The following is a 24,471-nucleotide window of genomic DNA, read 5'->3' on the forward strand; positions in this document are numbered from 1 at the left end:
ATTGAAAATTGTAGGAGCACAAAACTGTTAGGATTCACAATGATACAACAATGTTGGAGAATGATGCGATCGCTTTGATACCTACATATTTTCTACACAAGAATTACAAGAAAAACTAGAGAAAACTTTATTTATTCAATGTGCTTATTTTTATTAAGTTGGTTGAAATATATAGAAAATAAGGACAATCCTAAAGCTACGTAAGCTAGTACTAAAACAAATAATTCTAGTCGTAATAATCCAAGAAGATTAATCTAAATAAAATACTATAAAATATAATAACTAGGAAATATAAATAATAAGCCACATCTTCACTCCTAAGTAATCCAAGTAACTCGCGTCATGTCGGATGGTTCGTATGCTACGACGTGGCTGATCATTCCCTCCCTCTTTGAAACCAACCTTGTTTGCAAGGTTAAGGTGGAGAACCTTTCTACAGGCACATCCAAAACTTTCCAAGCAGCGTCTTCTATTGGCAGAAAATTCCATTTAACAAATACCTCTCAAACACGACCACCATTTCTAGCAACAGTCCTTGACTCCAGATTTAGTGAGCTCAAGCTAAGAACTGGTTCTCCGTCCACTGCGTAAGGTGGCAAAGTAGCTATTGCAAACTGAAGATCTCCAAGCTTACGTCGTTGCAATGAAACCTGAAACATTGGGTGTACGTGAGACTCGCTAGGAAGGTCCAATTTATACGCCACATGGTCAATTCTCTCGGCAATTTGAAATGGACCATAAAATTGGCTTGCCAGCTTACATAATTCCTCTTGAAAACGGAGCGCTGTCGATACGTTTGAAGCATTAAATAAACCCAATTGCTCATCTCAAATTTCTCCTACGTTGGTCTTTATCAGTCATTTGCTTCGTTCGATTTTGACCGGCAGCCAAGTGAACTTTCAATTCTACTTTAATAATCTCAGCTTTGCTACATTAGCAGTTACAGCTGTGTATTGCACCAACGGTGGTGTAGGTTTCCTATAAACTGCTTCGAATGGTGTCTTTTCAATGAATTGACGGTGTTGATTTATATGCCTATAGAAATCAACTATCCTGAATTGTAACAGTTTACTTGTCAAGACTAATAAGTTGCAACTGCAGTTCTTGTGTTATCACGATTATTAACTACTAAAAGCAGATAAATAAGACAAGAAGTTAGTGTGATTCATATACAAATGTGCCCTACCTCCACGAGAACCTGCAAATACGATTTCAAGAATTCAGATTTAGAGAGTACATTAATAGAACCTAATAAAAATATTAAAGACACCCTCTTTAAACTTTATACGGTTCTTGTACACAACTCAAACTTTGTATTTTTTCACCGCAACTCCTCTCCGCGATCCTTGAACTTGCTTCAAGCATGAATTCCTTACAGAACACTGTTGACCTCTCTTGAGATCTGTTGGAAATCTGTTGCGAAAGTTATAAATAATTCATCGGATAGGCAAGGTGAGGCGCGGACTAGGTCACTCTTTTAAGACGAATTTCGCAACCCCTTCTCGAAGAGGTGCACTAAGGTCGCAATCGTGTTCCCTATGAGATACAACAACCTAGCCTATATCATTGATGTAGCTTCACAAGAAACCGCACTATCAAGTGAAGCAAGAAGCTTGTGCCCGACACTTACAAGAACTCAAAAGATAAGAATAACAATTTAGTAAGTAAAGTGGAGAAATTTGTTGCATGGAAAAGTGAGAAAAAATGAAATCAACATAGCTCCTTTTATAGGAACAAAATCGGGGCGATTTTATTTCTGAAGTAAACGGTAGAATTGAAATCAGAATAATTGGCTTTGAATTTGAAATTTGAAAAGCTGATTTGTAACTTTCAAAAACGGATGCAACCCATAAATATAATTTAATATTGAGTCAAATAATGAAGTCAGAGGAGACTTGAAAGCCAATTTTGTAACTGGCAAATCTTCACATTTATAAGTCCGAATATGGTTTGAAATTCCACACTTATTTAAAAAATATTCCAACAATCCCCTACTTATTTTATAAATAAATTTAAAATTAAAAAAATTCTAAGGTTCTGAGTTATTAAGAGAATATTATGCATAATGAAAGTGGGCAATGCCTTGAAACCTTCACTTAGTACACTATATTTTCCGTACTAGAATCAAAGTGGACTTAGCCTTGAAACAGTGATCCTTGGGGCACGAAGAATTATAATGCACACATAATATTCGAGTGTCCCGAATAAGCTTTTTAAAGCCGGCACATTAACGGCCTTGTGCCTTACCCCATTTTTATTGACTGCTCTAGAGAATAGCCTATAGTTCTCATAGAAAGCGGCCCCACTTCCACACTCACATAGGTGAATTCTATCAAGGATGTTTACGTAACTCCAACACCCCACCCATTCGGACTATAGATCATTAAGAGATCAAAGTCTCATCCTCACAATTCGTGACGAGCTTTATTAGTGCACACGCATCATATGAATGGATTATAAAAGTGTGCACTTTTATATATCTCTAGTCTTTATGCGGTAGTATCCTCATCAACAACATTTACAATTCTTTAGGCGTTAGTCCAATTCCCCTTGATGCTATCAAGACTTTTTCTCTAGCTAGAGATTTTGTAAACGGATCCGCAAGATTGTCACATCACTTCACAAACTCAATGGTTACATCACCATTGTTCACATATGACCTCATAGTGCTATGTTTTCTTCTAATGGTTCTTGATTTACCATTGTAGAATTTGTTTTGCACTCGGCCAATCGCAGCTTTGCTATCACAATTTAGCAAAACAGGAGGCATTGGTTTTTCCCACTTTAGAATCTCATATAGTAGATCTCGCAACCAACTTGCCTCTTCAGTGGCCGAGGCTAGTGCAATCAACATGATGCATTGGTTTTTCCCACATTGGAATCTCATATAGTAGATCTCGCAACCAACTTGCCTCTTCAGTGGCTGAGGCTAGTGCAATCAACTCAGCCTCCAAGGTGGATTTTTCTATAATATGTTGCTTTTTTGAGCGCCAACATATAGCTCCTCCACCTAATAAAACACATAGCCAGTGGTAGAAAATGAGTTATCAGACTCAGTATTCCAATCAGCATCACTGAAACCCTCAACGGCAACAGGATGTGATTTATAAAATATTTCGTAGTCCATGATTCTCTTAAGATAACCCATGCATGACTCTTCTTAAAGCTTCCCAATGTTCAGAACTAGGTGTATGTGTGAATTGATTCAACACACCAATAGCATAAGCAACATCGGACCTTGTACAATCAGCATATCTAACGCTACCAATGATACTCGCATATAATTTTTAATCCACCACATCATTGTCACTTAAAGTAGGACGCAATTTAACAACATTATTAAAAAAAAGTGCATATAGGATTGCAATCAAAATAATTATATTTTTTCAAGATTTTTTCAGCATAGCGACATTGATCAAGACATATACCTTCATTTACTCTAGTTATTTTCATGCCAAGTATCACATTAGCTTCACCCATATCTTTCACATCAAAATTACTTTTAAGTAAGGCTTTAGCAAAATTCACAACTTCCATATTAGAGTCGAAGATAAGCAAATCATCAACATATAAACATATAATAACATGCAATTTTTCTCTAGACATATAATAAATACATTTATAACTCTCATTGCATTTAAAACCACTAGTAAGCATACAACGATCGAATTTCTCGTGCCATTGTTTAGGATATACGATCCCTAAGGATTCAATATGAGATCTAAGGCCAAGTGAATCATATTCTTTACCTCTATCAGTTCGAAGAGACTTGATTTTTCTTTCAAAACGATTTTCCACTTCTTTAATAAAAATAACAAGTTTTTCAAAAGCATCACTTTTATTTTTCAAAATATAAACATAACAATATCTTGACAAATCTTCAATAAAAGTAATAAAATATCTTTTGCCACCTCGAGTTAAAATACCTTCGAATTCACAAATATCAGAATGAATTAATTCTAAAAGTTAGGTCGTTTTATCAACTTTAAAATGGGGTTGTTTAGTGATTTTAGTCATACTACAATATTCACATTTTTTCAAAATCATTATGAAAATTAGGTATTATACCTACTTTACTCGTATTTTTCACATATTTACTATTAACATGACAAAGACGTGCATGCCACATATTAACACAAGAAGCAACATACGCAGAAACATCATTTATTTCAACATTGAGTTTAAACATGCCATCACAAGCATAGCCTTTACCAACAAATGCACCACCTTAGAAAGTACAAATTGATCAGCCTCTATGACTTGTTTGAAGCCAGCCTTATTAAGCATAAAACCAGAAACTAATTTCTTTCTAATTGCAGGAACATGAAGAAAATCCTCAGAATGACCACACGGCCTGAAGTAAACTTCAAGTGGACATCAAACATGCCTATCACACTCACAGTGTGTGAATCACCAAGCAGCACCTTGTTATCCTCGGACGAGGTATAAGTTTTGAACAAGGTTTTGTCGTGACTCACGTGCCTCGACGCACCAGTATCTAACCACCACCCATCATTATTTTCAAGGATGTTGATTTCGGTGACCATTGCCACTAATGGCTCTTCAACAGTTTGTGTTACATTTGCCTGTGGAGCACCGGTTTTTTGATGATTACAGTCTTTTGCCTTGTGACTTGGTTATCCACGGACAAAGCAACCATTAAGTGCATAACCATTGTTTCTCAATGGTGGCCGATTATAAAATGGAGTATGGTAACCTTTGTTTGGGCCATAGAGTAAATTCTGACTAGGATACTTGTTAGATGTAAATTTATTATTTCCATTGGACTTCATAAATTTACCCTTAAGTTTAAGGTGAGCATAATTCTTTTTAGGTCCATTATTTGGAGAAACTAAATGTACATTTTCGTGATAACTTCATTTATCTTGTTTCCTTGCTTCTTTCTCCATTCGGAGCCGTGCCATAAGATTGACCAACTTCAATTCGCTTTGTTTGTGTAGAACCGTTTTTTGGAATTCCTTCCACGATTCCGGTAGCTTGTCGATTATGGCGGCGACTTGCATTTGTTCGTCGATCTTGATGGCCTCCGTTTCGATGTCGTGGACAATCATTTGGAGATCATGGATTTGTTCGAGCACCGGTTTCTCTTCCACCATGCGAAAGTTAAAATATAGAATGCATGCGTACTTCTTAGTGCCAACTTCTTCGGAGTTGTATTTGTCTTTCAAGGCTACCCAAATTTTCCTCGCGGACGAGTAAGAGCTGGAAATCATACAACTCGTCGGAAAGACAGTTGAGTATATAATTTCTACAGTCTTCCTCATAGTCGACCCATTTTTTGAGCAACGTGTCGTGATCTCGTTTTTGTTGTTCGTCAAATGCATCAGCGTCTATGTGATTGGGATTGCCATCGGTAATGATCCACGCGACTTTCATGAGTTTCAAGTAGAACAACACATTCTTAGCCCATTGTCGAAAGAACTGCCCATTGAAGCGGAATGGTCGGTTGAGCTCGTTTGTTCTGGTAAGGGCAGCAAAAGTTACAATAGAAGCAGGCCTCTCCATTGGGAATGAATAAAATTCGTCTTAAATTGTTGGAAATCTGCTGCGAAAGTTATAAATAATTCATCGGATAGGCAAGGTGAGGGGCGGACTAGGTCGCTCTCTTAAGACGAATTTCACGATCCCTTCTTGAAGAGGTGCATTAAGGTCGCAATCGTGTCGCCTATAGAATACAATAGTCCAACCTATGTCGTTGTTGTAGCTTCACAAGAAACCGCACTATCAAGTGAAGCAAGAAGCTTGCACCCGGCACTTGCAAGAACACAAAAGATAAGAATAACAATTTAGTAAGTAAAGTGGAGAAATTTGTTACATGAAAAAGTGAGAAAAAATGAAATCAGCATAGCTCCTTTTATAGGAACAAAATCGGGGGTTTTATTAGTGAAGTAAATGGTAGAATTAAAATCAGAATAATTGGCTTTGAATTTGATATTTGAAAAGCTGATTTGTATCTTTCAAAAATGGATGCAGCCCATAAATATAATTTAATATTGGGTCAAAATAAAGAAGTCAGAGGAGACATGAAAGCCAATTTTGTAACCGACAAATCTTCACATTTGTAAGCCCGAATATGGTTTGAAATTCCACACTTATATATAAAATATTCCAACAAGATCTATATAGCAAATCTATATATGCTGGCACAAAGCCACGAGGGCACAATACTGTTTCACACAATGCCTGAGTAACGCTCCAAAACGTCGATGTGTTTCTCTCCAATAAAAAGCGCAACGATCTTCAATAGTTTGTAAGGTTTTATATAGGCTCAAGATTAGCCTTACAATCTGATATGATCCAGCCATGCATTGAAGTTAATGCCGATCTAAGCAAAGTGCAAACTCTCAGTGTGAATGTTGATGAGATGGCGGTGCCTAGAGAGATGCTTCATCCATTCTCTATACAGAGGTTGGACGCATTGGGACTTCGAGCTACAAAATATCCATGTTCGTACACATTTCAATGGCAGCAAGATGGTGTGTTCTGCGATGTGGTGCAGAGATGTGTAAGTTTGCTACCAAACAGAGAGATCGATTCTGAGATCGATTGTGTTTATACTCATTGGAATATTTGTCCGGATTCGAGGACGAATCCATTTAAAGAGGGGGAGAATGATACGATCCGCACAAGCTCCAAGACAAAGAATTGGAAGAAGAGAAAGCGAATGAGATTAATGGAGCCGTTCGTGTTGGAGTTGAAGAGTAAAGGCTTTAATCAGGCCTTTGAAGAGTCGTTGTTGAGGAATTGGAAGAAAAGGAAGAGGAAAATTCGTTGGACAAGTCGAATTCCATGCATCCGAGATTCTCGCCTATTCTGGCAGAGTTTACCATTCGAGTTATAACTCTTGCATCCGAAGTCCAATTGAGCTGATTCAAAATGATTCGGAAAGCTAACTGAAAGATCTACAACTTTCATATTTTGAGCGAAGAGATATTCGAAGTGGAACAATGTCGAAATTGAGCTTTAATTGCATGCACGTGCACAGCCCAATGTCGCGAGTTAAGAAGGGTGATCGAGAAGCCGACTTGAAGATCAAGTTATCTAATTTAATTATGCACGTTTTTAATTTAGGTTTTATTATGTTTTTATTATTTTAGAGTCTTTTATGGTTAGGATTTGCTTATTTACAAGTTTCCTTATTATAGTTTAGGTAGGAGTCCTTTTCCTTGTGAAAAAGGAGTCTTTTTAGACCTTATAAATAGGTTGCCAATTTGACTTGTTTTCTAAGACGAATTTTATTGAATATTTGAGTATTTTGAGAGATCAATTCTCCTTCGCTGTTCTACAGCATTCTTCGGAATTTTACAAGTGGACAGCCCAATGTCGCGAGTTAAGAAGGGTGATCGAGAAGTCGACTTGAAGATCAAGTTATTTAATTTACTTATTCACGTTTTTAATTTAGGTTTTATTATGTTTTTATTATTTTAGAGTTCTTTATGGTTAGGATTTGCTTATTTACAAGTTTCCTTATTATAGTTTAGGTAGGAGTCCTTTTCCTTGTGAAAAAGGAGTCTTTTTAGACCTTATAAATAGGTTGCCAATTTGGCTTATTTTAGAAGACGAATTTTAATGAATATTTGAGTATTTTGAGAGTTAATTCTCCTTCGCTGTTCTACAGCATTCTTCGGGATTTTACAAGTGGATTCTTGTAACTTTCTTAGCGCCATAGTATTGGTTTCTGGTTCTCTATAACCACGGGGTCAATATTATATTTCATCTTGATAATAATGGTTTCTAGCTCTTTATAGCTATGGGGTCATTGTTCCTTGCTTCCGCCAAACTTGAATCTTTGTTTTTGGGTGTTTTCGATCTTGCTTCCGCGTAGGGTATTGGGTCTCGTAACAAGTTCTACGGGGTTCGTATCAGTTGGTATCAGAGCCAGGTTTCACCTATCTTCGTGTCTTCGTTTTGTTTTTCGTTTCGTATCAGTTGGTAACCAGAGCCAACATCCAAAACAGGTTTCACCTATCTTTATCTTTAATTTTGAGTCAGTCTTGTTCGTGTCATCGTAGTTTTGTTTTGTCTTTTGTCGAGTCTTCTAGTCCTCTTTTCTATAAACAAAAATTCGATTTTTTTTTTTGACTCTAAACAACTGAACGAAGAATAAGAGAAAAGAGGACTAGAAGACTCGACAAAAGACAAAAGAAAACTACGATGACACGAACAAGACTGACTCAAAAATAAAGATAAAGATAGGTGAAACCTGTTTTGGATGTTGGCTCTGGTTACCAACTGATACGAAACAAAAAAACAAAACGAAGACACGAAAGAAAGGACTGACTCAACAATTAAGATAAAGGATAGGCGAAACCTGTTTTGGATGTTGGCTCTGGTTACCAACTGATACGAAACGAAAAACAAAAAAAAAAGAAAAAAAAAAAAACAAAAATTCGAAATTATTTTTGTTTGAAGCTTCTTAGAGTCTAAGTTAGGTTTTGTCTTGAGTCTTCGTCACAAAAAAAAAAAAAAAAAAAAATATTCGAAATTTGTTTTTGTTGAAGCTTCTTAGAGTCTAAGAGTTTGTTAGTGTCTCAAAAAAAAAAAAATATATATATATATATATATATATATATTTCTTTGATCATGTCCGAGAAGGCCGGTTATTACGGAGAAAGAATTGAGCAGCGTAGGACGTCAATGGACAAACGCTTCCAAGAACTCCAAGATCGGATGGAAGGAATTGTTACCCGACTAAAGGAACTACGCAAAGATCAACATGTTCGAGGGCCATACGTACGACGTGATGTTCACCAACCAGTCATACCTTATCCCGATAAAGAGGTAGATTGTGATGGAAATTTTGGTGTGAATGCTACAAAATCAAGGAGGGAGAGTATGAGACGAGGGTCCAAATTGGAAACATCGAGCCGAGGCAATTTTGGTGGAGAAAGAGATGGCGTTTATCAAAACATCAGGTCTATCAAGTTGACAATACCATCTTTCCAAGGTAAGAGTGATCCTGATGCGTACATTGAATGGGAAAGAAAGCTTGAGCTCGTATTCGATTGTCATTATTATTCCGAAAAGAAGAAGGTGAAGCTCGCCGTCGAAGCGTTCATTGACTATGCAATTACTTGGTGGAACCAATTTGTCTTAAGTAGGCGCCGCTGTGGCGAACCACCAATTGAAGATTGGGAGTCCATGAAGGCAATCATGAGAAGGAGGTTTGTCCCTTCACAATATTATAGGGACTTACAATTGCAAAGGTTGAGGCAAGCTACTAAGTTAGAAGAACAGAGTTCGCCGAGTTGGGAATCGCAAAGGAGTTATCCAACAAGCATGGTGAGAGAATCGTTACAAAAGCCTAAAAGAGAGAAATCGAAAACCGAGCAGCAATTCAAGACTAAGGGAGGAGAGTGTCCGAGCAAGCAATTCGTGAACTTGTGGTCCAACATTGAGGATGATTCTACAAAGGAGAAAAATATTATTTACGTGTCACCACCTCAGAGGAATGATAACATTGAAATTCCCATGGAGGAAAATGTTCAAGGCATCGTGGAAAGCATTGGTGTAAAAATTGAAGGGATGCAAGACGATATTTTAGAGTTGCAGCCCAAGGAGGATGAAAAGTGCATAACAGCCCCACCACTTGAAGAAGAAATGGAAGGTTCGGATTCGAGGACGAATCCCTTTGAAGAGGTGGAGAATGATATGATCCAGCCATGCATCGAAGTTAATGCCGATCTAAGCAAAGTTCAAACTCTCAGTGTGAATGTTGATGAGATGGCGGTGCCTAGAGAGATGCTTCATCCATTCTCTATACAGAGGTTGGACACATTGGGAACTCGAGCTACAAAATATCCATGTTCGTACACATTTCAATGGCTGCAAGATGGTGTGTTCTGCGATGTGGTGCAACGATGTGTTAGTATGCTGCCAAAGAGGGAGGTTGATCATGAAGTCAATTTTGTTTATACTCCTTGTGATATTTGTCCGGATTCGAGGACGAATCCTTTTAAAGAGGGGGAGAATGATACGATCCAGAGATGCTCCATGACAAAGAATTGGAAGACGCGAAAGCGTACGAGTTTAAAGACATTATTCGAGCTGTCCATGGAGAGTAAATGGCTGAATAAGACTATTGAAGAGTCCGTGGCTTGGAATTGGAAGAAAAGAAAGAGAAGATGTCGTTGGACAAGTCGAATTCCATGCATCCGAGATTCTCGCCTATTCTGGCAGAGTTTACCATTCGGGTTATAACTCTCGCATCCGAAGTCCGATTGAGATGATTCAAAATGATTCGGAAAGCTAACTGAAAGATCTACAACTTTCATGTTTTGAGCGAAGAGATATTCGAAGTGGAACAATGTCGAAATTGAGCTTTAATTGCATGCACGTGCACAGCCCAATGTCGCGAGTTAAGAAGGGTGATCGAGAAGTCGACTTGAAAAGAAGAAAGTGAAGCTCGCCGTCAAAGCATTCATTGACTATGCAATTAGTTGGTGGGACCAATATGTCTTAACTAGGCGGCGCTGTGGTGAACCACCAATTGATGATTGGGAGTCCATGAAGGCAGTGATGAGGAAGAGGTTCGTTCCTGCCCTTTATTATAGGGAATTGAAGATGCAAAGCTTGAGGAAAGCTACTGAGTTAAAAGAAAAGAGATCGCCGAGTCGAAAATCACGGTGGAGCTCTTCATCAAACCGAGATAGGGAATCAATACCGAGAGAGGCGACGTTCGATCCTCCATATGAGACTAAAGAAAGAGGTTATTATTCTTCTCAATCTCATTCAATTATTGATACTAAATGTTTTTGGTGTTTGGGTTTTGGTCATGTCGCTTCAGATTGTTTGGATAAGCCATTCATGACTTTGCGGTCGGACTACGAGGAATTGAAGAGAAAGGGTGATTCTTTATCGCCACTTGAAAAGGAAGATACTCGTCATGCTTTTGAGAAGGAGAACACTCAAACAGATTTGGGAGTTATTGATGCGCTAGTTGAGGAAGAAGTACGTGAGAATATTGAGTTGCAGCCCGAGGAGAATGAAAAGTGCAAAACCGCCCCACCACTTGAAGAAAAAGAAGATTCGGATTCGAGGACGAATTTTGATGATTTAATTGAGAATATTCTCTTTGGTTCTTTAAGAACTCTTCGAACATATCGGTGGATTCCGTTTGTTCACCCCGACTTACCAATCGATCTTTCGCAATCGATTGTGGCGTCTTCACATACCAAGGTTCTTGCCTCTTTATAGGCAACGGGTCGCGGTTCCACCCTTTGAATCTTTGTTTTTGGATGTTTTCGATCTTGCTTCCGCGTAAGGTATTAGGGTCTCGTAACGAGTTCTACGGGGTTCGTATCAGTTGGTAACCAGAGCCAACATCCAAAACAGGTTTCACCTATCTTTATCTTTAATTTTGAGTCAGTCTTGTTCGTGTCATCGTAGTTTTGTTTTGTCTTTTGTCGAGTCTTCTAGTCCTCTTTTCTCTTATTATTCGTTCAGTTGTTTAGAGTCAAAAATAAAAAAAAATCGAATTTTTGGTTATTTGTTTTGAGTTTCTTCGAGTCTAAGATAGGTTTTGTCTAGAGTCCAAAAAAAAAAAAAAAAAAAAAAAAAAAAAAAAAAAAAAAAAAAAAAAAAAGTCGAATTTTGTTCTTATTAGTGTTCCTTACAGCCCAAGTTAGGGTTTATTAGTGTCAAAAAAAGAGAAAAAAAAAAAAAGAAAAAAAATCTTCATGTCCGAGAAGGCCGGTTATAAAGGAGAAAGAATTCAGCAGCGTAGGATGTCGCCAATGGATAAACGCTTCCAGGAACTCCAAGATCGGATGGAAGGAATTATTACCCAACTAAAGGAACTACGCAAAGATCAACATGTTCGAGGGCCGTACGTACGACGTGATGTTCACCAACCAGTTATACCTTATCCCGATAAAGAGGTAGATCGTGATGGAAATTTTGGTGTTAACGCTACAACTTCAAGGAGGGAGAGTATGGGACGAGGGTCTGGATTGGATAGATCGAGCCGGGGATATTTTGGTCGAGAAAAAGATGGAGTTTATCAAAACCGTAGCTCAATGAAATTGATTATACCACCCTTTCAAGGTAAGAGTGATCCCGAGGCGTACATTCAATGGGAAAGAAAGGTTGAGCACGTATTCGATTCTGATTACTATTCCGAAAAGAAGAAAGTGAAGGTTCGGATTCGAGGACGAATCCTTTTGAAGAGGTGGAGAATGATATGATCCAGCCATGCATTGAAGTTAATGCCGATCTAAGCAAAGTGCAAACTCTCAGTGTGAATGTTGATGAGATGGCGGTGCCTAGAGAGATGCTTCATCCATTCTCTATACAGAGGTTGGACGCATTGGGACTTCGAGCTACAAAATATCCATGTTCGTACACATTTCAATGGCAGCAAGATGGTGTGTTCTGCGATGTGGTGCAGAGATGTGTAAGTTTGCTACCAAACAGAGAGATCGATTCTGAGATCGATTGTGTTTATACTCATTGGAATATTTGTCCGGATTCGAGGACGAATCCATTTAAAGAGGGGGAGAATGATACGATCCGCACAAGCTCCAAGACAAAGAATTGGAAGAAGAGAAAGCGAATGAGATTAATGGAGCCGTTCGTGTTGGAGTTGAAGAGTAAAGGCTTTAATCAGGCCTTTGAAGAGTCGTTGTTGAGGAATTGGAAGAAAAGGAAGAGGAAAATTCGTTGGACAAGTCGAATTCCATGCATCCGAGATTCTCGCCTATTCTGGCAGAGTTTACCATTCGAGTTATAACTCTTGCATCCGAAGTCCAATTGAGCTGATTCAAAATGATTCGGAAAGCTAACTGAAAGATCTACAACTTTCATATTTTGAGCGAAGAGATATTCGAAGTGGAACAATGTCGAAATTGAGCTTTAATTGCATGCACGTGCACAGCCCAATGTCGCGAGTTAAGAAGGGTGATCGAGAAGCCGACTTGAAGATCAAGTTATCTAATTTAATTATGCACGTTTTTAATTTAGGTTTTATTATGTTTTTATTATTTTAGAGTCTTTTATGGTTAGGATTTGCTTATTTACAAGTTTCCTTATTATAGTTTAGGTAGGAGTCCTTTTCCTTGTGAAAAAGGAGTCTTTTTAGACCTTATAAATAGGTTGCCAATTTGACTTGTTTTCTAAGACGAATTTTATTGAATATTTGAGTATTTTGAGAGATCAATTCTCCTTCGCTGTTCTACAGCATTCTTCGGAATTTTACAAGTGGATTCTTGTAATTTTCTTAGCGCCATAGTATTGGTTTCTGGTTCTCTATAACCACGGGGTCAATATTATATTTCACCTTGATAATAATGGTTTCTAGCTCTTTATAGCTATGGGGTCATTGTTCCTTGCTTCCGTCAAACTTGAATCTTTGTTTTTGGGTGTTTTCGATCTTGCTTCCGCGTAGGGTATTGGGTCTCGTAACAAGTTCTACGGGGTTCGTATCACAATCTCTTGCTTGATCTTCAAGAAATCGTGTAACTAGAAAACATAATTCTACACAATTTCTACCTCTATTTTAGATAGTACGTAATCTCGAACAATTATATGAAAATATAATAAAAGTCCTAACTACATAAAGTATGACGTAAATAATTTCCAAAAATAAACATGAAAATAAATATTTTACCGATCTTTAATTTCCAACACTTGGCGGAGTTCTTCAATACTCGACAACCGAAATCTGGCCCCAACAGATGGAACGAAGTATTGTACCAAAATTCAGCCCATGCTAAATACCATTCCCATTGTCTTAGTTTGAGGTATACGAAGAACCTAAAATATTGTTCAAGACATTGGTTTACTACTTCGGTTTGGCCATCAGATTCGAGATGGTACGATGAACTAGTGCACAAGGTAGTCCCTTGCAAGGGAAATAGCTCCCGCAAAAAAAATTCTCATAAGATCTTTGTCTCGATCAGATACAATTGACGTTGCCAGGCCTTGTTATTTGACCACTCCTCTTACAAATGTAGCTGCTACATATTTAGCATTGTATTGATGTGTTAATGTCATAAAGTGTGCGTATTTTGATAGTCGATCGACTACCACGAAGATCTTATCTTTCCCTCGCGATCTCGGCAATCATTCAATAACGTTCATACTTAGATCGGCCCACATGAAAAGTGATATTTTGCAATGGTTCGAGCAGACCCGCCGGTCGATGATGATCAACTTTCTTTGTTTAGCACGTGTTACACTCGCTCACAAAATCGCCGTACCGCTGATCGGAGCCCTTGCCACGAAAAAAACTGCGAAATGCGTTTGAATGTGTGAAGCTCTCTTGAATGGCCCACAATCGGTGAAGAGTGAAATTCTATGAGGATCTTTTGTCGTAGAGGAACCACCTCATGAAGCATTACACGCCCCTTTAACCATAGTATCCAATTGTTGATTTATATGTTTATAGAAATTAAATTCCCAAAATCAAACACTATGTATATCTAAGGCTGTCAATCGGAGCATGTTGAGCCGAGCTTGGCTCGGCTCAAGCTCACATACAATCGGGCCTCATTACTATAGGCTCAAGCTCACATATCATCGGACATCATTAGTATAGGCTCCAGTTCGGCTCATGTATTTTTTCGGGTTTTAGGTTTATATCGGGCCCCATTACTATATAACTGTAATGAGTAAAAAAAATTATAAAACTAAGTGATGAACAAGATTTACCTCCATTGAAGCCAATCCAAAAAATCCCTAAACGATCTTTGCAAGTTATTGGAAAATCTTAAAAACAAGCTTGAAAGAAGTAAAATAAATTAGTAACTCTTATTATTGGAAACGTTTTATATTCTCAAAATCTCGGTGTTAAATTTCATCAATTGGATTTCGGTGGGTATTTTGTATTTGATTCCTATTTTACTTATTGTCACCGCCACTACTTAATTCATTTTATTTTTCAAAATGTGAAAAATAAAATAATGTGGTCGTAACTTGTATGTTGTCATAACATTAAAATAATAAATATATTATATATTTTATTAAACTTAAATAGTCGGGCCTTATTCGGGTTGAGCCATAGTAGGCTCAAACTCGGCTCATATATAAATCGGGTTTAGTAAAATGGCTCAGACTCGGCTCGGCTCACTAAAAAAGTTAGCTCGGCTAAAATATAATTAGGTCGAGTCATCGGGCTTCGATTAGACTCGGCTCAGTTGCCGGTCCTATGTATATCTAGTGTGAGGCCGGCTCTAATACCAATTGTTGATTGATACATATGCTTATAGAAATTAATCTTATTTAGTTGTAATAGTTACTTGTTAGCAGTAGTATGTTGCAACTATAGTTCTTGTGTAAACACAATATTCTAACTACTAAAAACATAATAAATAACACAAGAATTTAATACGGTTCGGACACAAAAGTTCCCAACATCCACGAGTACCTTCAATCAACATTTTTCTAGTTCAGATTTAGAATATACATTAGTAGGGAGTTATTAAAATAATAAAGACTCACTATTAAAATCTTATGTCGTTCTTGCACACAACTTGAACGTTTTGCTTTTTCACAGCAGCTCCTCTATCAGCACTTCTTGGACGTGCTCCAAGTTTGTACTCCCTTCAGATGACGGATGACCTCTCTAGAGATCCCACAACAACTACGAAAATGCCCTAGCAACGCTTTAATACTTTGATGTGTAGTTCTTCGATAGAAGTGCCAATGTTCTTCTCAGATTTGTTTGTGACAAAACTTAGACTATGACGGGTTTGTGATCGAATTATATGTGACACATTTGTGACGAGAAGAACTTAGTAACCGATATGTGACTAATACTAATTAAAGTGTAAATTCATAAACCAGTTGTGACTGATATTATCACGGAATAAATTTTTGTCGCAAAATCGGTGACCGAAATGTGATCTAATATTCGTCGTCACGCAATTAGTCACATAATTCATCACATACCTGTCACAACAAATTGCATTATTTTTGGTTTCAAATTGATCACAAATTTGTCACTAATTTGGTCACTCATCATGACAGATTAGGTTCGTCACTAAAATTCTGTCACAAAAGCCTTGTTTTTTGGTAGTGGAGATAAGGTCTTCAAACCCTTGCTTAAACCTAAATAAATCGAATACTAAGGAAATATAATCATATACAATTTATTTTCTATTTTAGATAAGGACAACCGAGTTATCTAATCTAAAATAATTATATGGAAATAAAATAAAGTCCTAAATAATTAAAAATATACAAAATAAGAACTTTAAATATTTACGGTCTATTTTATGCTGTCTTAAGATTATGACATGTGGCATTTAAAAATTAACTAGTTAATTATGTAATTTTAATTTTAGGAAATAAATAAATCAATAGAATCAATTTATTATAGGCAATTATGCTTTTCTCTCTCCAATTCTTTCCTTATTCTTCAATTACACCTTCGTTAACCATCTTCCACCATTATAATGCATTTCTCTATTATTTGTTTAGTTTCTGTAATAGTCGCTTCCCACCCAAATGACAAAATTAAAATGATATTGATAATACAAGCTTTACAATTAAATGGAACATAAGCATAAGTGGAAAACAGCAAGAGCTTATTTTCCAGTGCTTTGAGTTTTAAAAAGAATGCAATTTATCGTGAAAGAACTTAATAAAAATTAAAATAGTGAAGAAGTGCAGTAATGGTAGAACACAGTTAATGAAGGAGTAATTGTTTTATTTTTCTTCCCTGAATCGAAAAATGGAAAGGTAATTGAGAATAAATAAATAATTGGAGAGAGAAAATCTTATTAACTACATTAAAGAGATTCTAATGATTTAATCTTTGGGGCAATATGCCAAACACCCTTCATTGGGTTTTTTATTCTTGATAAATCCATAATTTATTAATGGTTTTTGAGATAAATTCAATGGATTTGAAAACCCATATATGCCCCCATTTATTAGTATAATTAATATAATTATTCAAATTAACAAAACAATTATACACATAATCTACACTCAAATCTTTTCCATAATTTATATCCCAAAATCATGCTTCACATTTATGCCCAAAATAATGCTCCAAAATCAATTCAAAAAATCTCAGTTTTATTTCTTTTCTTATTTTAGATTTCGTCATAAAAAAATTCGATTTTGTTTCTAAAAAAGTTTATTTTTCATTTTCTTAATTTTGGTTTTTTATTTTTTATATTGTTGTTTTTCAATTAAATTTAAAAAAAAAATATTTTTAACAACTTGAAATTCACTATAAACTTACAAAAAATCACTATATGTGATTATAATATGCCGTTACGAAAATCCATTATAAATTTATCGAAAATCTCTATGTAATTAATAAAAACCACTATCTAATTAATGAAAATCACTCTGTAAATTAACGAAAATCACTATGTAATTAGCAAATTCCATTACAAAATCACTAAAAACTTATCAATTAACAAAAACCACTCTATAATTAATGAAAAAAACTCTGTAATTAACGAAAATCACTGTGTAATTAACAAATTCGATTACAAAAATTTACTGAAAACTTATCATTTAACGAAAATGACTATATAATTAATGAAAACCACTATGCGTGCAAAAACCACTATGCGTGCAAAAACCACTCTTTCTTTTAACTTTGAAATCCGGGTGTCAAATCCAATTTGTAATTTAAAAGGATCGATCGACTAGATGCTAAAAACCACATAACAATGGGGGAGAAAAACCATGTGCATTCACATTAACATTATTTCGAACGGTGTTAAAACCACGACTATTATGCACTTACACAGTTAGCGTAAAAAGTACGAAAACCACTCTGTAATTTCTTAAAACGAACTTCCTTCTTTGCCACATATGACACCTCTTGATTTATATACTAGTGATTCACAAAACAACACGTGAATGCCCCGGTCCTTAACATCTAAATCACGAATAATCAACACTCATGAAACATTCCACTATTACCGATAAACAAACAAGAATGGAACAGACGATTGCTAATGGCATCTAATTGAAGAGGCTGCACGGCGGTGGAGAGAGAGCAAATAAGGCTGCGACGATGGAGAGGGAAGAGAAAGGGGCCGACGACGCAAGAGTGGTGCAGGGCCAATTCCATCTGTGGTGGAATGACCGGGCCCTGATGAAGAAGTTCAAAGCCCGGCCTGGTTCACAGCCCCGGGTCGAGCAATCTCGCCGGAAGAAAATATCCCGAGCCCAAGAGTCGATCTCAAAAACATGCTCAAAATCATGGATGTCTGCAAGGGCTAGGGCTTCGTTTACGGCATCCTGCCGGAGAAAGGCACCCTGTTGACCGGCTCGTCGGAGAGCCTCCGCACCTGGTGGAAGGATACGGTGGTTTTCGACACGAACGCTCCCGCCGCCATCGCCGATTTACTGCCGTAGATAGTCGCTGGAGTAAATTTGGATCCGGTGTCGTGTAACTGCAGGACACAACTCTGGGCTCGATCCTCTCCGCCTTGCTCCCCCACTGTTTGCCGCGGCAGCAAACTTTTCTGTTGGACAGAGGTGGTGGTGGTGGTGGCGGGGCAGGGCAGCATAGGTGTGGTCTATGTAGAAAAGAATGAACGACAGATCTAGGGTTTGGATGTGGGACTTAACAGAGAAATATTGAATAACTGAGTATAAAATATAAAATATAAAATATAAAGAAACGTGATAAGGGAAAAGGTTATAATTAATTGTCAAACTATATTAACTTTTATTAATTTTAATTGTTTTGGATTTAACTCAAAAATAAGAAAAAAATTTGGACTTATTGTAATTAGAGGGGACTAATGAGGGGTGTTTGTCAAATTATCCCTTAATCTTTTTGCAAACAAATAAATTTTACATAATTAACTATTTATATTATTAAATGCCACATGTCAAAATCGTAAACACCCGGTGAAGTTCACCGGGTATAGCATAGAATAGGCCAATATTTACCCATCTTAATTTCATATTTTGGCAGATTTCCTCAATCTTCCACATAAGAAATCTGGCGCCAACAATATGTATTCTAAAAAATATTTGTTATCCAATTCTTTGGATACATTTAGTTTTTGATTTCTCATTATATATTTATACTTTTACGGTCCCGTTTTTTATGGAGAGAGACATAATGTAAAAAGTGAAACACGTTGTTATATTTTATAAAAGTGTTTTTAACTCTCTTACTTTCAAACTAAATTTTAGTTATTACTTAGTGGGCTAAGTGTTATGACTTAGTGGGCCAAGTAGTAATTAGTGGATTTTTATTCTAACTTCCTAACTAACCCACTAACCCATTATCTTGAGTGCTCTTGTGGTTGGTTTTCTTGCAGATCATGGGCTGAGGAGTGGAAGCTTGGCAAGTCTATAAATACCAAACTCAAGACTCAAGATTGAAACAGATTTCGTGGAAACAAAAAGAAAGCTGAAATTTAATCTCGAGAATTTTAGAGTGTTTCTAGGATCTGTTGTACGTACTCCTTAAGAGTACATTCTTTGAAATCTAGAATTTTTAATATTTTTCTTTTAGTATCTAGATTTGATTGTAAGAATGATCTTGAAAAAGATTCATTCATAAGGAAGAAGTTTTCGCACTTCTTCTGTTTGTATTCTTGGAATACTGATTTTAATATATATTTTTCCGTCCTGTAAAGGGCAAGTTCACAAGTCTTTACTTGTGAACATTTTTAATTCTGAGTATTGTTCTCTTTATCTTTATATTTCCGCTGCATGTTTGTTCAAGTGTCATAACACTTTAGACAACACCTCTGTATTAAACGAATTCGGGACCATAAAATTTTTCAAAAAGAAATTTGTATTATAAAATATAAATGTACAGCCAAAATGCCAAATGATACTGCATAATTTACAATATTGAAAGCTTACAACGGTTAAGATTTTAAGGATGCAAAGAAAATATGATTCTATATACTACATTTGGGGTCAAAAGTGAAACGTCATTTTCGAATTTCGCCAATTTCAATTCGACATTTTTCGAATTTGGAGCAAAATTTTCAACCTGATAGAATTCCAAAATTATCAATTTTTTGGATCTTTTATATATATATATATATATATATATATATATATATAGGATCCTGATTTCTAGCCCAATTTTAATTTCCAAACACATACTGCAAATAATATCAATTTTTTTTCCTCCAAAAAATACATATGTAATATAAGATACTGTTATGTATTTTGTATTATGGATGGATGTTAAAAATGGAATTTATGAAGTCCAACAATTTTGATTCGAATTTGTGTTTTTATTGTAGTACAACTATTTTCATTTCATATCCGGAACCCTAATTTCCATTTTTCTCGATTTGTTTTAGTGGAATTGAATTTAGTTTTTTCACTTTAGTAAAATTCTAAGTTAGATCCAAATTTTTATGCTGAATCGGGAGTTGGAATTTCAAATCCATAAATAACAAATCTCTTGCAGGTATTTGATGATGTATTTCAAATCTCCGGCCCTTCTTTTAGTTCTGAATTAGTTATTCTTGTGAAGTTCAAATAACTTCATACGGAGTCATTTGAAATCCTTCCTCCAAATCCCTTCTTTAAATCAAATTCTTCAATCCAAAATTTGCCTTTGGTTTCCAAATTTCTATGTTTTTGTCATAGAATATCATGGAATATAATGATGATGATAATAAAGGAATAATTATTTAGAGGTAAATAGAGAGTAATTAAGGAATAAATATTTAGAAGGAAATTTTCTTGGAATGAAATTGAGAAGTAAATAGAAAGTAAACTAAAAGGAAGTTGATGAGATCTCTGTATTAGAGATGGGGGATTGAAATAGTGCGTTTGAGAGATAAGGTGTACTATAATAGAATGAAACATAAATACAGGGATTAACAAAGAAATTAATTTGTCCAACAAATTCAATACACAGGAAAATTTCAATCAAACATAAGAACCTAATTAATTAATCAACCACAATTAAAACACAAGTTAATCATCCAATTAAATATACAACAACCTAGATTATTTAATTAGAACTGTTGTATGCATCCCATGCGCACAACTCAAACTCCCCAATCTGCTGATTCTGCAAATAAATTAAGCAAGATCCAAAACTTTTAAATTAGGGTTAAATATATAGTACTTTTTTTTAATTAATTATAATAATTAGGTCTTTAAACAGCAGCTAGCATAGAAAAAAAATCAATTAATAAAATGTTCACCTGATGCGAATTACCAAGAACCGAGCTCAAATCTTGAGCAATAGTTAATGGTACAGTAGTTTCAGTACTCAGCCGTCTTTTTTGACTTGTTCTCTCTCTAGCCCTCTCTCTCGCCTCTCTCCTCGACTCTCTCGGTACAGTTGACCTAATTTTCTTTTTCGCTTTCGGTTTTGGTTTCGGTTTTTTCGACGAATTCGAAACAACTTCCTCTTCGCCCATTGTGGACGAAGCAGTAGTATTACTGTTAGTAGCGGCGGCACCACCAGTTACCGTAACTAGGGTAGAGCAGCTTCTTCGATTACTATCGACGGAGAGATCTCTAATGGCGGAATTCGAGCTCCGTAGCAGCCACTCGACGGTTCGGCTCGCTTTGTCGTAGCCGAGCAAGTCCTGGAGGTCGAAGAACTTTCTAGCGACCTCCAGAGATAGCCTCATCCGCCTGTCGCGTGGCCCACGCGCCGTCTCGATCTTGCTGTGCCTGTCTTTCTTCTTCTTTTTAACCGTTGCCGTCGTAGCAACGGTACTATTTGGAATCTGTTGGTGAATCTCTTTCCCTTGATTGTTTGAATTTTCGGGCATATTGGTAATTATGATAGTACTGGATTGGGATTGGGATTGGGATTGGTGGAGAGAGAAGAGATCGAGGAATTGGAGGTCGTCGTAATTGTATTCGTATTCCATGTTGTGAGGGGAATTCGGGAAGGGGAATATAAAAGGGGGAGTGGAATTGATGTCATTTTCTGGAAAAGGATCGGTGGTAGTACTGTAATAATTAGTAGGATTATTGTAGTTCATCTTGTTGTTGAAATTGATTGTACTGAACTGGAAAAAATTATCTAAATATATATACATAAGAATGGGTGTGTATTACAACCCAAAATATCAGTGGGGAAACTATTCATGCTAAAGCTGATATAGATGAATGGAACCACATATATTCCAGGAAGCTAGGTTATAGCTCATTTATGATATAGCTTTTGGTTGAGAAGGACAGCCCACTATATATTACAGTGCTCGACTGTTTCTCTCTCTACCTCTTTCCTCCTAGTGTGTATGTGTGTGAGAGAGAGAGAGAGAAATTCCCGCATGGCATAACCAACCTGGTGCTTTAACTTGATAAGACAGGCATTGAAAGCAACTATAGGAGATGCATTACTTTACTGAAATGCTATTCATAATGCGAGCTACTTTTGCTGGTTTAATATGCGACTTTATTTCATCTGTAACTTTTTATTCAAAAGTACTCACAATTCTCTCAAACTCTCTCAAAAAAAAAAAAACAAAAATCCTCAAACCATTTTCGAAATCTCGTAAATTAAACGAGCAATTCGACAAAAAAAAAAATGAGGTAATTAAGACTTGAAATTCTTTACGTAAATTTAATGTTTTTTTTTGTTTAGTTAACAAATTGCATCAGTTGGAATTAGTTTAGGTCGAATTGAAAAACATTAAAAGATTCATTGGTTTCGTGCTAGGAAGCACGAAATGGGCATCTGCATTTCTTGCCCATTTTGTGTTTCGTTCTTAACACGAAGTAGAGGAATTTTGAAGTTTTTGGTTTGTTTCGTGTAGATTCACACCAAGCAGAAATTTCTGTTTCGTGTAAATCTACACGAAACAAACCAAAAACATAGTTAATTGCAACAAAAAAAATAAAATAAATAACACTATGATTATTCAAATTGTCAGAAAAATGAGAAACAAAATCAAAGAAACATAGAATGCTAACAAAAACTAATGTGTTTAGTTATGTGATTAATAAATTGTTATTTCTATTTACATGAAGTACGTTTTGTAAATATTCTCTACTTTACTTTACATTTTAGAAGTACACATAGGCCTAAGTTTTACAATGAATAAGAATCTATATATATATATATATATATATATATATATATATATATATATATATATATATATATATATATATATATATATATATATATCATTCTGATGATAAGAAAAATATAATATTTAACACTACATAATCATGATTGTGCTTCAAGGGCCCGTTAAGGGTTGGCATTTTCCGAGCCTTGGCCAGCCGATTTCGACCTAGAACCGGACCGTGGTCATATCTATACGGGTGCATTCCTTATATCCCATGCAAAATTGGAAAGAAAAATAATGAATCACAAATCGATATCATCGTAAATATATCCCACATTCACCACTTTAATGAAGATATAATCTCTTGCTTACTTAACTGCTTTCTAGGGTTGGAATTGTTATCAACACGTGATATGATTTGAGTGCCATTGTATATAATTGCCAGGCAAACTCTAACGTGTCACACAATGTTTTAAGTGGTTCAGTACGCGAACATATTCTTGCTCACATAATTATGTATCTATTCACATTTAATTATCTATCAAGTGAAGGGTATCACTGTAATTTTCATGAGAATTGATTGAACATGAAATGAGTTAATTACAAACGTGATTGGCCGGGTGAAACTAATTATAATCTCCTATAAACGTCGACAAGATGTTTGGAGCTTAATTAGATCAAAACATATCGTTTTCAGTTCAAAATACGAACTCGTAATTTATGTATATGATTCTTAGTTAACACTTGTTTATTTTGGCTACTAAATTTATAAATAATATTACGAACATGTTATATCATGCAACATTTTGTCCAATTCAATTTGTTTTTAATTTAGAGTAAAATTATAGGGTAAATTACGAAACCCCCCTGAACTTAGGGTAAATAACGAAAAACATCCACAGCTATCCATAGTAACCAAAATCCACCTCCAATAAACTGTTGATCGTGTTTTTTTTTTTAACAGAAACTGTGTACTGTCTATTATACTTCTGTTAAATAGGTGAGAAATAAAAGAAAATATCTAAAATTGTGTAAAGTCTATTCACTAGAAATAAAAATAAAATAAAAAATATCCGTGAAAAGTCACATTTTCGTAAATTTACCGAAAATTATAACACCTTATTTATGTTCAAAATATCTAAAGGAAGATGCTGATCTGTTTTCCTCAAACACACTTAAAAATGGATGAACACTAAATTTAGCAGCAATGATTGTAATTTATCCATGGGTGGGTTTAAGTGGACAAGAAGCACTTGTAATACAATTAATTGTGCGACTTCACGTGAACAAAATTGACAAAATACCGAATGAATTGAATTTGATTTCAACAATAAAAATTAATTGCATGACAAAATGAAATGGGCAAAGGTAAGGTTCCACGTGGGGTGATGACCCCAGCATATGTTACAAAGGACAATTATATGCATATATACATACAACATATATACTAGCCGAGGTCCTCCTGCCTCTGCCTGTGGCTACTTCCTTTTTTGACTGGGGATGGATAGACTTC

At 35.9% G+C, this 24,471-nt stretch overlaps 2 protein-coding genes and 1 pseudogene across 2 annotated transcripts; all 3 read right to left on the bottom strand.

Annotated features, from left to right (window-relative positions):
- Positions 1 to 2,518: 2,518 nt before the first annotated feature.
- LOC148771209 (uncharacterized) lies at positions 2,519 to 4,675 on the bottom strand (annotated as a pseudogene).
- Positions 4,676 to 4,877: 202 nt separating this feature from the next.
- On the bottom strand, positions 4,878 to 5,526 carry LOC148771210 (uncharacterized). Its single transcript, XM_088817537.1, has 2 exons — positions 5,263 to 5,526; positions 4,878 to 5,216 (listed from the first exon to the last, which is right to left on the bottom strand). Exons 1-2 carry the CDS (start codon positions 5,524 to 5,526, stop codon positions 4,878 to 4,880), a joined length of 603 nt encoding a protein of 200 aa, XP_088673663.1.
- A 15,221-nt stretch (positions 5,527 to 20,747) lies between these two features.
- LOC105973404 (uncharacterized) lies at positions 20,748 to 22,098 on the bottom strand. The gene is made up of 2 exons (XM_012998424.2): positions 21,129 to 22,098; positions 20,748 to 20,992 (listed from the first exon to the last, which is right to left on the bottom strand). The coding sequence occupies exons 1-2, from the start codon at positions 21,978 to 21,980 to the stop codon at positions 20,933 to 20,935; spliced, it is 912 nt and encodes a 303-aa protein (XP_012853878.2). The 5' UTR covers positions 21,981 to 22,098; the 3' UTR covers positions 20,748 to 20,932.
- Positions 22,099 to 24,471: the final 2,373 nt, after the last annotated feature.

This window comes from Erythranthe guttata, chromosome 4 (genome assembly GCF_056151865.1).
Source record: "Erythranthe guttata isolate IM_541 chromosome 4, IM_541, whole genome shotgun sequence".
In the NCBI taxonomy this organism is placed as follows: domain Eukaryota; kingdom Viridiplantae; phylum Streptophyta; class Magnoliopsida; order Lamiales; family Phrymaceae; genus Erythranthe; species Erythranthe guttata.